This window comes from Lepidochelys kempii, chromosome 2 (genome assembly GCF_965140265.1).
Source record: "Lepidochelys kempii isolate rLepKem1 chromosome 2, rLepKem1.hap2, whole genome shotgun sequence".
NCBI classification, from domain to species: Eukaryota; Metazoa; Chordata; order Testudines; family Cheloniidae; genus Lepidochelys; species Lepidochelys kempii.
The window spans coordinates 212,526,742-212,541,649 of NC_133257.1; the positions used below are offsets into that span (position 1 = coordinate 212,526,742).

A 14,908-nucleotide genomic window follows, 5' to 3' on the forward strand; every position below is an offset into this window, starting at 1 on the left:
CCTCTTTTTAGTCATGACACCAGCACAGCATGGACAGGAGCAAAACAAGCTTCTCCACAGTGTTCATGAATGTGCCTCAAACTTGACCTGTGGGGAATAGATTTAGGCTGGATCATTAATTTCCTGTCTCTGCTGTCAGTGATAAGTATGGCAGTGGTCTCTGTGATGTAAACTTCTACCCATTAAAAAGGGCTGAGACCACCAACTCATTTCACATAAGCCATAATATGGTGACAATTTCACTCACTACAAACCTGGGCTGGAGTTGAACCAGGAACGTAGAGGTGAGAAGCACTATAGCCCAGTATTAGTCCTGAGTCAGCCAATCTCCTTGCTTTTATAAAATCTCAAACAAAGAACAAGACTGACCTTGGCAACAGAGTAAATGAAACTTTTAAGGGAGTCAAATTTTGGGGCCTACCACCTCGATAATGTCCCTTGAAATAACTGGCTGTTTGGTTAGACTGTTTTAAGTAAGGCAAATGGTGTAAGTAAAATTAAAACCCTTTTCACAAAAACAGTAACAGATCGTAATTTTCTATGTTTAGGGTTTAGGCTTTGAATTCAGTTGTGTGATGTCTAAATACAAAACCTTCTTGGATACTGTACATACCACTTCATGGACCACCCAAGAGGTGTTACAGAAAAAAAAAAGTTTTATATGTTTGTGGTATATTTGCTTTATCGTACAGGTTCAGAGTTATATATTTTAGATAAACCATTTCAAATTATAAGTCTTGACAGGGTCAGAGGTACAAGTTAGTGGACTCACTGCCATTTTTGAACTGCAGCCATTACAAATTGAAGCCTGGTATTTCCCAGCAGTTACAGTTTGCCCAGTCTTGACTGGCACTTGTTCACCAAGCCCTTCCACAGCAATAAGACCAAATGCATTCTGCTTTACTGTGAAAGGAAATGATGTATGAAATGTAGGGCTGCTGGAAGTAAGTACAGTAGGGCATGTTTTAAATAGGTTCTTTCTCCTCTGGCCCCATGAAAACAGATTATCAAAAGCCAATGCTTCATGGCTGAAAGAGTGATCCGTCATTTAGAATGAGATATTTCACTGATATTATGTTTCACAGGTACTTATTTTAAAGCAAATAACACCTTATTGTATTGCACAGAAGATACCATTCTTGGCCAAATCCATGAACCTTAGTAGGAGTTTTACCTGAGTAAGGTGTGAAGGATTTGGCCCATATTATACTTTACTGGTATTTTCTATACTTCTATACAATTACAATGCAGTTAAAACTACGTATTTTTCTCATACCGAGTAAAATTGTTTACATTTAACTTTAATAGTGGTACATGTGAGGAGGTAGATGTAAAGTTGGTTTACTGCTATCGTATAATAATGATGTTTATCAGTGACTGATTAAATTATCAAACATTTTCTTGTATATTTTGAGTTGATGGCCAGAACAAGTAAATTGCTTGTTTATTAAAACCTATAATGTTTCCAAGAATCATAAATTTTATAAAAAGTCTAGTTTTATATATTTTGTAGTATATTTGCTATATAGTGCCGGTATAAAGTTGCATATTCTTGATATAACTTTTCAAATTGCAAGTCTTGACAAACGTCAGAGGTAAAAAAGTTAGCGGTCTTGTTGCCATTTTGCTTAAACAGTTATTTTAAACTAGTTCCACCATGGGTCATTTTTTATGTCTTTCAGGATTACTATAGTTGTTACTTGTGTGAGCTTTCACTCTACTGCCAGTTTTGGCACTTTTAGAAGGAAACAAATACCAACCTGAATGCTGTTAGGTACTCTACATCTCCCATGGGGGGATCCAAGCCACCTGTCCAAGCAATATTTACATTATATCCTTTGCCAAGGCCTCTTCCAACCTGAAAAGACAGGGGAAAGTGCCAAAGGGGGAGGGGAGCAGGAAAAGGGGAGATGAAAAAAATAAGAAAACATACAAATGTGTGCTTTTGAAACAAACATCAAACACCATGTCAAATCAGCCCAGCCTTGTTTGACAGGGACTGTTCTGGGTTATACACTTGTTCTCTACTGGTCCTCCAGTCCCAATGGGCAATTTGGTAATCTGGTGTAATTTAAAGCACCAGCGAAGGACGAGAAAATTAGGGGTAATCATGCAAAGCAATTACCTGAAAGATGCAAATAAAAATGGGTCTCTAAAGAAATAAACCTAACCTCATTTGGGGCTCCACTGCCAGGGAAGAAGTTGCCTTCATCATAGCGATGGAGGGAAACATACAGGATGCTGGGGTCAGCATAAAAAGCCTGCTGTGTACCATTGCCATGGTGAACATCCTAAAGGGGAAATTAAATAGATGACAAATGCAATAATGTCCAACTCGGTGAGTAGAGATAAGTTCTTCTCTCTCTCTCTCTCTCTTCCCCTCCCTCCTCTTTTCTCTTTCCCACTCCCTCCACCACCCCTATACTTCCTGAACTTTCAGGCAAATTACTCTTTAATGCACTCATTTTTTAAACTGGCTTCTAAAAATCAGGAAACCACAGTGAGCGTGCCCTGGAGACTCCAGATGAGCAGTCATTGAGAAATCCCAGTCCTTTTGTACAATTAGATATTTATACACCGGCTCTTTGTACTCCTTGCCTCAGTGATGGAATCTAGCATCCTGTTTTATGGAGGAATTTTATGACTTATTAACTGCCAACAGTTCATAACCCCTCAGGCTTAATTAACTAGCCTCACTGGCCTCTGAAGAAAGACTAATGTTTAAACTACAAACTAGTATTTTGCAAAAGGATCTATGGTTTACAGAGCATTTTCGCAATTCTTGACAGAACACTAACCATAAGTGCGTTCATTGATTTGCCAAGTTCCACTACTGAGGTCAAAGGCTTTGCGACCAGCTGAGTAAATTGGCTTTCTTGAAACATTCAGTTCAGTTAGCAGTCCCTCAGCAGTTAGATCCACATCAAAAGATGCCAGATGCAGAAGGACTTCATACTTCATTTTTGCAAAATCATGACGGCAACAGTCAAAGACATAGCAGTATGATCTCATTAGCTATTAAATCATCTGGCAGAGAAGAGCTGATAGTATGGTGCCTTCCACAACCAGGGAATGACCATAGCCAATTTGCATATTTCAAACATTATATAACAGCCCGAACACCAGTGCACAGGAAATCTCTTTCTTTAAATAAAATATTTTAAAAAATATTTAGAGAATGAGCATACGATAATGGATAACGGTTTAAACTTTTCAAATTTCTTTTTTGTTTCTTCACAATTGTCTCATTGTACAGTATATGGTTAGATACATATGGGGTTTTATAAGTGAAAAGGGAAAACCCAGGTGCACTGTGGTGGAAGAAAACTGAAGGGTTTGGGGTTTTTTTCTAAACTTCCACATTGAACCTTATAAGAGGCTGAAAGATTTCAGATGTTGATTCTGCTTCTTTACTCCATCTGAGTAAAAATATAGATTTCAAGAAGCTATACCGCAAGGAGAATAAACAAAATATTTTGAAAAGCAACCCTAATGCTTTGACTGCATTTTCATTACAAACGAGTGTCCTTGGGTCTGGGCTGATATATAGTCTTCAAAAAATATTTTATTCAAAACCTCTCAACAAAATTGCCAGCTGTTCATCATTCATCTATTCACTGTGATCTCTGGGCACCAGATACAAATTAAAGGAACATAAAAATAAATGATATAAAGGCCTGTGCTCTCCATTCTTAAGTTGGCTTCTACAGTCATGGGGTTTGATTTTTTTAATATGTTCTTGTTCCAACAATTTTTAAATTATAGGAATTAAAATAGACACTTGGGCCTTTTATATACTTCTTCATCTTCTATCCTGCAAAAAATAATTTTCTATTGTAAACTTAAATTTTGCCAATGAAAATAGTCCGGAAATGCCATTGAGTAGACAAAGATATCTGCATGGTAAGGATAGTGTATTCTACTATTAATCAGTTATATGGTTTGTGTATGGGCTGGGTTCTGAGCCTATCCTTCTTGGATGAAATGTATAACTTATTCAGAAACTATGGATCAATCCAAAAACTGAGATTTATTCATAGGAAGGAATGAAAAAAGAAAAGCAGAAAGGGAGGTGTTTTTTTCCCCTGGCGTAGACGTAGAAAGTTTCAAAATGAAAAACAGAGAAGTTAAAGTTATATATACCAAAGCATTTCTGAACTTTAAGGAATGCACTGGACTGAATATTATTAATTATTATTACTTATTATTATTATTATTGTAGTAGCCCCTACAGGTCTCAGTCAGCTTGGGGCCGCATTGTGCTCGCCACTATAAACATATAGCCTGGAAGGTCAATTAGAAATCCCAGGGTACATCTACACTTGAAATGCTACAGCGGCACAGCTGCAGCGCTGCAATTGTGCCTCTGTAAGTGTGGACCCTGACTGCATCCACGGAAGGGATTCTCCCACTGATGTAGTTAATTCATCTCCCCAAGAGGCAGTAGCTAGGCTGATGGGAGAATTTTTCCTAATACTGCGGATTAGGTCAGCATAGTAACATTTTTCAAGGATGTCGATTTTTCACGCTCCTAACATCTATGATTCGATGTTATCTTTCAGGTGAGACCACTAAGGGCAGTTCTCCTTTGCTTTGAATGACAGGTTTCAGAGTAACAGCCGTGTTAGTCTGTATTCGCAAAAAGAAAAGGAGTACTTGTGGCACCTTAGAGACTAACCAATTTATTAGAGCATAAGCTTTCGTGAGCTACAGCTCACTTCATCAGATGCATGAATCTGATGAAGTGAGCTGTAGCTCACGAAAGCTTATGCTCTAATAAATTGGTTAGTCTCTAAGGTGCCACAAGTACTCCTTTTCTTTTTGCTTTGAATGGACATTATTGCTCTCATAGGTAATTAGTTACATTTGGATTGTGGCTTTGCCTCTATGTTCATAGAAGGGGCAACACGTTGTTGCATTGACCCTGGAGGAGATCAGAGACCAGACTGTGACTGTTCCAGGGGTGAAGTCATCTGTGCCAGCCCTCCGTACCAGCTCAGCTCAACATGTTTGTGGAGGAGAGCCAGAGGGGAGCTGAGCGTTACTTGCCATTCAAAATTCAAGCTGGGTTTCTTAGTGGAGATTGGTCAAATAGGCCTCTTGTTTATAATTCTCTTCCCGGACTGGATGACAGTAACACTTATAAGCAGATCTAAACTTTACATAGGTTTGCTAGGAGTTTATAAACTTAAAATTTACTTCATGATAGTAAATCCCAATCACCTGACTAACCCCAGTGAGCAAATGGACACAAAATACAGTGGAAGTGAATTTGTTCACAAATCCTGATGAGTTTCTGCAGAAATATGTTTGCGCTGTTCTTTCTCTCCATCAGTGCATTCCTAAACCATAGGGTAAAACTTCTGATAAATATTTGAAAACTATTCCAAGAATATCAATATTACTTTTATATTTATTTTAACCATATATTTCTTCATTTGCTATTTCTCTTGCTTACACTTTCCCCTCCCCCCTCTCTTTTTCCTTAACTACTAGTATGCACACTTAAGTAAACAAAAGTGCTAGATGGTAAGGCCATGACTTCACAATAAGATTTAATTATGAGAGCAGATATGAACAAGATTTAGACTATTAAGCCATGCACTTCAAAAAACCTTTAACATATTTTGTCTTTAAATCTTTTATCACCTGCAAAAATTAATTAAGTGCAGATGTAACAGGTTAGGTTTTGATGCCAGGGTTCATTTCCTGTCTATGCTTTGTCAGACAACCTATTACACCTCCTCATGAACTGTAGGCAAAACAAAAATGGTGCTCATAAATCAACATTCAGCTTTCTCTAGGCTGTGTATTGAGCTGATCCTTTAAGTATGAAGCAAAGCTCCAATTCATTATTCATGAAAATAATATAGACAACATGCCAAACGTCATCTGTATTTAAATAAACCATCTGTTAAACAAATTAGAACTCTATTGTGTAAGAATGCATTCTATTAAAATACTAGATTAATCCAATGAAGTTGACTTTTAATCATTTTGCTCTCCTGCAGGGAATCATCCAAAGCTGGCATATATGATTTGAAAACTTTTCAGAGAGAATGACTTGTTGATTTGTTTTAATAATATCAATGTTACTCAACAAGCAGATGGGGGAAGTGGCCAATTTGGTTACCAAAGCAACAGCATTCTTTAAAGCATATCAGACTATTTAAAGTCTGTATTCTGTAGGGAAAAGTAAACTTGGGTTCTGTTGGGTTATTTTAACAGTGGAAGTATCAATTCATTTAAGGACCATAAATGTTGCCCTGATCTGTGCCTTCTTCTCATTAAGTTGCAGTTAACACCATTAAAGTGAAACATAGATGTTTATAGTTTCAGTACTGCCATCCTGGCTTTAATGAGTTCCCAAATTCAAAGGAAATACACACTTTTATTTCTTGTAAGTATTAAAGGCAGGAAAGCCTGACATACAAATATAAATTCACTATATTTTATCAAGATGCACTGAAAGTGTGATGCTTGCCAAGAATACATACCAGATCTACAATCAATATCTTGCCTATATTTAGCTTGTCTCTCAAGTATTTGGCAGTAATTGCAACCGAATTAAAAAAGCAGAACCCCCTGTGGAATAGAGAAGAACAGAAATAAGAAAGCAAATCAGTCAGGAAAACAGTTATAAATAATGTTCAGGGCATTTAAAAAAAAACCCTATAAGATCTCTGAAGCCATAAATCTGCTTCTGGGAGTACCTAGAAAGCCTTTTCAGTCATCTGCTAACAATTAGAGTTCTTCAGAGACATGCACAGTGCAGGTGATTGCCAGTAACCCTAGCACTCCAAGATGGGCAATATTCCCTGGTACTTACATGGCTGTTGATTCTTCAGCATGATGGCCTGGGGGCCTTACAACAGCAAAACCGTTCTGTAAGAACAAGATAGGTTTTCAATTATCAGATTTTTTTGGAAAAAAAAGCTGGTTTCTCTGTGTAACACAGCACAGCAGGCAAACAGAATTGGATTCTACCAGAGGCTCTTGAGCACGTTTTGCTGCCCCCATTACCCTTTCATAGAATTAGCAGAAACAATATATGTGATCAAAGCTGCATGTATATCATAACTTAAAGAGAAGCAAAGAGACAGACTCTAATATAGCCAGGATAACAGTAAGATATTTTGGAGCTGTACAGCACATAGATGGCAAATATACACAATAGCTATTGTTCTGTACGACACAAGCATAACTGATTTATTCATTTTAGTCCAGAATTCATAGTTGGTAGAGAGAAAGTATCACTGATCCACCCAAATTAACATTTCATCCAAATTAAATTGCTCCCTGTTGATCCATTTCAGACTATAAAACAGTAGAAAGGAAAAAAGCATTGATATTTACATACAATGGTTTGGAAATGTTGGCTCTACCTTCTGTGTAAACTAAATGATAAATTTACACTCGCACACAGAAAAGGCAATTCCTAAGAGTAGAAAAGGAGGACAATGAAAATCTCATTCTTCTCCAGTCTATAAATTAAGCTTGGAGGCCTGCCAAAGCTTGCAACTTTATTGAATTCCCTTAGTCAATTTCTAACACACATTCTGGAGTTTTATAGAACATTTTCATACACAGCAGCTATCAGAAGTAGTGATGATCAAGGAATTCCTTAACCTACAGATTCACTGCAATGCATCACGTAAAAAAAAAACCATGAAGTCCCCCCTACATGAAGTAAAGGAAAGATCTATAAATCCTTGCAGGACAGCTGCTGTTCAAAAATGTAGGCTGGATAGTCATGAAAATAATTTGCTATCATAAGGAAAAAACTGTTAATCAAAACCTGGGCCAAATTCCACTCCCTCTTATACCAGTGTGAATCAGGAGTAACTCCATTACTTTAGCAGATTTACTCTTGGTTTACACAGATGCGACGGGGAGCAGAGTTGGACTCTTGTGTGTTCAACTACTGCTTTAAAACCATAGCCAATGGAGATTTAAAAAAATGAGGTTCTAATCAATGCATAATTCTGGCAGCCAAACCTATATTTTAAGTAGTCAACAAGGAGTGCCCCAAATCTCTCATACAAAATGCAGCAATGGATTTTAAGAAAACACTGTAAAGTACTGTTGAATACATATGCCTTTCATTGATAAATTATTCTAATTAGAACTAAAGAGGCTAGTTAGGTTGCAGTGCTGCAGTACTTATCCAGAAAAACAACTATGAGAATCGATGGACCTGATTGTCCTTTCACTTCCACAGGTGTAAATAATGAGTAACTACAAGTAAATCAAGGGAGCTACACTGGTGTATGTGAGATCCATTTTCTTAGACAAAAGTGCCATTGAATGTAAAAATAGCAGTTGCCTTACTGAAGGCTAATTTAACAGCCAAGCAACATTACAATAGCATCTCATATAACCTACCGGCTAAACGCAATTAGAGAAGCCAACTACAATATTTTCTAGAGTCTAGACTATTGTGTTATCAGTCTAAACGGAGCCCAAGGCAGCTGCAAAGGAAGTTCCACTGACCCTCATTTAGAGACTTCAGGACACTCGGCAGCATCTCTCATTGTCATACTCCTCATTTGCATATAAATGTTCATACTTTATCAAAAAGAGACACACACGTCAGATATATGTGTCAGTTCTGAGCTATATCTCCCTTGGCAATTGAACAGAAATTGCCTGTTGATTGAATTCACCAGCAATGAAAACCAAAAACCAAGGCAACTACATAGCCATTAGAGAGGAATATCCAGGATTGCCTACACTCATCGGGTTTGTTGTTTTTCATAAAGCTTCAGATCTTGGAGTCAGGTGATTAAAAAAAACATTTCTAGCCTTCATAATTGCTGAGAAAAACTTGAAAATGTAACCTTTGAAGGCTCAAAGGCCAGATGGCAAATTAAAAGTACCCCAAATTTACTATTTTTAAAAAAATTCATCATTTTAAAGCCAATGTAACGGACCATGGGGGATCTAATTCATGATTTTTGAATACTTAGGGTTGGCAATACTGAACAGCACTGGCTGTCTAAAGTAATTAGTCTGCTGATTGTACTTAATATACAGTATAGTGAATCAGAAGGAGGATGGGCTAGCCTATAGCTGTCAAACCAAATATTGCTAGCTAAAATCTTAGTACTTTTTGCGGCCTCTTTTTTCACAAAATATGTTTCACAGGGGAGTGTAACACATTTCATTCTCATTCAGACAAATTCTGAGATGTGTTTCTCCCCTCTATCATTTGTGAAAATCTAAATAATATATACATTCAAGTACATGTAGGTAGAGAACCAAGAGAACACATAGTCAAGGAGGCATCACTCATCAAGTTATGACGTGTATTTTGCTCTTTCAATCCTGGAAAACAATTTGGAAATATCAGTGCAAGAATTATAGCTGCCCCTGCTCAGTTCACAGATCATTATTATCTAACCTTATCAGTATTCCCAAAAGATAGATATAATTAAGATGATTATCTCTCAGAGTACATCATGGGGATATCTAAAGGGGAGAAAATGGGACACTTTCCTGTTTTTGACAGCATGACAAATACATTGTACACTCCTCTCTTCTGTTTCTTTACTCTGGCAATCCACAAAGGCAAGGAGAATTGTTAGAATGATCCATTTGGAGATCTAGTTTCCTTACCAGTGGCTAATTTGGGACATCTTGGGGTAGTTAACCCTGTCAGTCCCCTATGAGCATCCAAAATACCTATGTGACCCCTCTGGAGCATGCATTATATATCCGTACATTACACTGAAATACAGTGCATTACAACAGGCATGTGGGGAAACATTTTTCTTAGGAAAAAACCCTATGCTGGTGATCAAGCAGTTAATTTAATCTAATCCATATTGAGCAACACTGAACAGTGATTATCAGCTAACACACAGTATTAAAAAACAACATTCATGCAACTGATAGAACACTTCACATGTCCTTTAGCTTCAAGCTTTGCACAAACATACTCTATATTAGCACAACTGAATGTCAGCTCATTTATTTAGGCAATATTTAAATACCAAACTGTGAGCTCTGAACAGCTCTGGCTGAGGGTTAGACAGAAATGCAAAAATACACTGTAGAGATAGACAGAGTAACGAAGAACAATATGTTGAAAATGAAGTGAACACATAAATTCAAAACATTTTTTACATACACCTATTTATACTAGGATACAGAAACCATTATATGTAAACTGACTGACATAAATGCACATTAAAAGAAAGATTCACGTCTGTGGCATTATATACTTAGTTCTCTGGTTAAACTTGAAGATAAGGAGTAGACCTGCAACTAAGATGGTATAAAGCAGTGGCTCTGAACCTTTCCAGACTACTGTACCCCTTTCAGGAGTCTGATTTGTTTTGCATACCTCAAGTTTCACCTCACTTAAAAACTACTTGCTTACAAAATCAGATGCAAAAATACAAAAGTGTCATAGCACACTATTACTGAAAAATTGCTGACTTTCTAATTTTTACCATATAATTATAAAATAAATCAATTAGAATATAAATATTGTACTCACATTTCAGTGTATAGCATATAGAGCAGTTTAAACAAGTCATTGTCTGTACGAAACTTTAGTTTGTACTGACTTTGCTAGTGCTTTTTATGAAGCCTGTTGTAAAACTAGGCAGATATCTCAATGAGTTGATGTACCCCCGGAAGACCTCTGCATACCCGCAGCATACGTGTACCCCTGTTTGAGAATCACTGGTATAAAGTCTACACAGGCTCAAACTGGGAATGAGAGAGGAGTCATATATTCAAACTTTCAATTCACAGAGAAGATGCATTTTCGATCTATGTGATCCTGTCTCCAGGCTACTGGGGAGAAAAACAAGGAGAATTCATTCTCTTCCTGTACTAAGGTAAGTATTCTGCTCCCTTTCAATGCTATACATGTGGCTGGATGCCTACTTTCCAAAGAGTAGCTGGGAGATCAGTCATGTATGCTAGCATTCTTTTCTTCAGTATTTTACTTAATTCCTTGATGCTATGCTATGCTATGCTATGCAACAGCACAATCGGACATCCATCCTGTTTCTGCTGAAATGCGCAGTCAAGGATAGTTTCCATCACATTATTGGGTTCTCTGCTGTTTATGTACAGGTTATATGCACTGATCTTCTATGGTGGATCCACGGCATAATGAGGTAATATAGGCCTAAGAAGCATTTTGCCACAATGTGAATTTGTCCATTCACAGCAATGTGAGAACAAGATCATGGTTACTGATGTTCTTCTCAAATATCCTGTACCCATCCTCAATGATTCATGTGTTTATGGACACATTCCTACAAAGTGCTGAATGACTTCTAGAGGTGCTGAGCACTATCAACTCTCATTGGCTTCAAAGAGAGTTTAGGATGATTAATAACTTGCAGTCAGGCCCTGAGAGGGTAACATTGATTCAGCAGTTGAAACCACTGCCAGCCAACTTTGACTAGTTAATTGATAAATATAACTTTTGTATTAAAATGAATGGTATTTAGTATATTATGTCTTGTTACAAAAAACGTACAGCATTTGTAAAATATATTTATTGCGGCAAGAAGCAGGGGTTCCTTTGGAAAAAAGACATCTAATCCTCTTTTGCTATCCTCAAGTTCAGTACAAAACTGGTACTGTATGATATTTATAAGCCCACTTGTGCATTGACTGAAAGCACCTTTTGGATCTTTACAAATGAGTTTCACATGACTTCACCCTACAGGACAAATAAATGCTCCCCAGAAAGTGTTCCAGTCATTTGCAGTGTCATGCATGCCGCTGCATCCCAATGGGACAACTTGTGTGAAAAAAGCTAGCCCTGTTTTTTTTAAAGACACAGCTTGGCTGTCTAATTTTGAAAATTTAGCCTTCTTTGTCTTTTGACTGTGTAAATAGGTAAAACAGTGTGATGCTGGGACCTAAGGCTTAACAATAGTAATATTCAAAGTGCCATTCTTGGTCATCAAAACATCCCTTTGATTTTAATAGGAGGGCTTTAGCTCTGTTTTAACAAATTTTCTGGATTTTTACATAGTAATTGGGTGCACAAGTCTTCTGGATCAGGCCAATATTGACATAAGACACTACTACATTTCTCTGTTTAGACTGCACTAGTTGGGTATATGACAAGTTCACCATGCTTTCATAAATAAAATCCTTTACAGTAGCATACTTTAAATACCTTTACTTTTAATATAGTTGGCCTATGTGATTTAAAAAAAATAATTTTGTAGCCATATTTGCAGCTGTGCAGGAGTTCCATTCAGCCAGCCGATGGGAGGGGACAAAGGTGGCCTTAAAACACCTTTGTGCTCCTCCAGTCTCTGATACTGTCAGCTCCCTGGCACAACATGGAGTAGCCACAGGGCTGCTCTAAGTCCCACCAGCTTGTAATAGTCCCTTTGAAGCTATTATCCTGGATGAGAATCACTGTGTTCCAATCATCCTGCTTCAGCATGACCCCAAGACATGCCATACCTCATGGTGGAGGGAACAAGAGTGTAAGAGGTAGGGGAATCTTCAGGTGTCTGTTTTAGGGTAGCTTTAAAGGCTATTTGCCAGAGCAGGAGCTAACATCTGGCCCTTGGTGTCTAAGAATGCTGTGTACAAGAACTCATGATATTAACAGAGCAGTACAAGCAGCATGTAGATTTGCCAAGAAAACTATAACGAACATGCAGGAATGCCATTATTTCTTACAAAAGAAGCCAGCAGAGGCCAGAAACACAAGAAATCGCCATTAAACATGTAACTGTATGATGGAAACAGAGTAATACGCAACTGCTTGTCTGCATCCGTGACAATTCTGTAAAGATGACAGCATTGGAGAAAACTGGAAACGTGGGACTTGTAGTCTAAGATGGCTGTACCTGGGTTGGCCTGTCTAGCCATGTATATTAACTACCCTAGTGAAAAATCAAACAAACAATAGGAAGAGAAGGACAATTGCTGTGAAGTTCAAGTGAATAATTCAAGTTGTATTGTTGTATAAAATAATAGCAATCACTTAGCTATGAACATAGCCATAATTACTAGGAGAAAACATCTAAGAGATGTTTTTGAATGCATTTTTTAAAAGACTAAAAGTAGAGCAAATAAAGGAAATGGTGTTTATTTAAAAAACCATACTAGGTAATTATAGTTGCCAGCTTTTATAAAAACAATACAAACAATATAACAATAACTATAAACAAAGCAATTCTGATGATAGCAATTTACTCTGTGTTTGTCTTTTTTCTTCTTTCTGTTTAACTCAGTGTGCATAGATGCTGTTGCAATAGGCACAGGGAGAGATTTTCAAAGGTGGAAATGACAGCTAAGCACCTAATCCTGAGTGTCAGTGGGAACTGGGCACCAAACCGCCCTATGTGCCTTTGGAAATCTCTCCTGCCATGGACATTAATTCATTCATTAGGAAGATGAGAGCTGGTGGCGGTAAGTCCTTCTCAGATAAGTGGCTTGTGTTGCTGCACTCCCACAGAGCTGGCCAGCAGAATCCCAAATGTGAGTGGGGCCACGGCCACAGGAGCAGGCAGAGACAGATTTACTGGGGGCTAAACTAAATCAGTCTCTGCTGAAAAGCCTCTGTTACAGTGGAGCTGGGATTGAATTTTAAAACTGCCATTCCCCAGCGGAACTCCTTGGGCAGAGTAGCAGTGGTATCACCTCTGGAACAGTTACCCCAGGAGAAGGTGAAAATTGCATCTGTGGGGTTGAATCTGGCTCATTTTCTTTCATGCTTCATACCTTAATATTTCTTACTTACTTCAGTGTAGTTCAACAGGGATGCATTTGGGCATTGTTCTTCATTTCCCCCTTTGCTATACATCTGAAGTTGCCTTATAGAACTACTTATCAGTAAAACAGTACCACACAAATACCTGCTAAAGTAAAGCATAAACCATGAAGCAGTTCCTTACATAATCAATATATAACTGCATATGTAACACATTAGGAAGATTGGTACAGATGAAGTTAATATGTCATATTACTAACATGCCTCAGTCATTTTATGTGATGTAACAAGCAGAAATAGTATAGTTCTTTGTACCCAAATGGTATAACTTGTCATATTACAAAGATGGGAAGAAAAAAAATAAATCATTTCCCCCAGTATCTATTATGCACACCAACACACATTCAAGTAACACAACTAATTCAACTCTTTCATGATGATTGAAACAATATGGACATTACAACATCCCACTCTATCCGCAAATCAGCTGGTATCCAAGTTCAGTGCTGGCAAAAATATCTGACAAACTGTATGGCACATTTTTTGCATCTCATGCACTTAATCTTGTCTGACCGTATATTTTATAGACTGAGGTGAGACAGTGGTTCAGAGACCAACACCATATTCAAGCATATGGGTCTAATTCAAAGCCCACTGAAGTCAATAGGAGTCTCCAATGAAGTTTAAATCAGTCCCTATGTTCCTAGAATAGTCTTTTAAAGAAGTTTTTTTCCTAATTGTTTTTAAGAGATCAGGAGTAAAGCTCTTTTCGTGCTTCTCTTCGACTGATTTCACAGACTTTTATAAAGATGCTTTGAAGCAGAAGCAGAGCCGTATTCCAATCCATGTTCCGCCCATCTTTTGACAACTAAATAACTATGCCGTCTTCTGCTATGTACAGGCCTCAATACCTTTCTCCCACGGTAAAGTCTGAACCAACTTTTTCCCTGCTTGCCTAAACTGGATTTTAGCAATACATCTGAACTGAGGGTATGGGCAATTAAAAAAAATTTTTTTTAAAGAGGTGCATTATTGAAGGGGGAAATGAACAAATATATGCCTCTCCTTTTAAAGAGTAACAAAGAAGGAGAATATTTTGGGACAAATTGTGCTTACCCTCCTCACATGAATAATATCACTGATTTTATAGTGCTAGTTCCATGAGCATGACAGGCAGGATCTGGCCCTGTATGACTTGAG

General features: G+C 37.6%; 1 protein-coding gene across 1 annotated transcript in view; it reads right to left on the bottom strand.

Annotated features, from left to right (window-relative positions):
• Positions 1-14,908, bottom strand: part of HDAC9 (histone deacetylase 9) — a 704,899-nt gene that overhangs the window by 114,033 nt on the left and 575,958 nt on the right. The window contains exons 20-23 of the mRNA XM_073333773.1: positions 6,830-6,885; positions 6,498-6,585; positions 2,172-2,291; positions 1,761-1,858 (exon numbers count right to left, since the gene is read on the bottom strand). Of these exons, the coding sequence (XP_073189874.1) occupies positions 1,761-1,858; positions 2,172-2,291; positions 6,498-6,585; positions 6,830-6,885 (362 nt within the window). The remainder of the gene's footprint in view (positions 1-1,760; positions 1,859-2,171; positions 2,292-6,497; positions 6,586-6,829; positions 6,886-14,908) is intronic.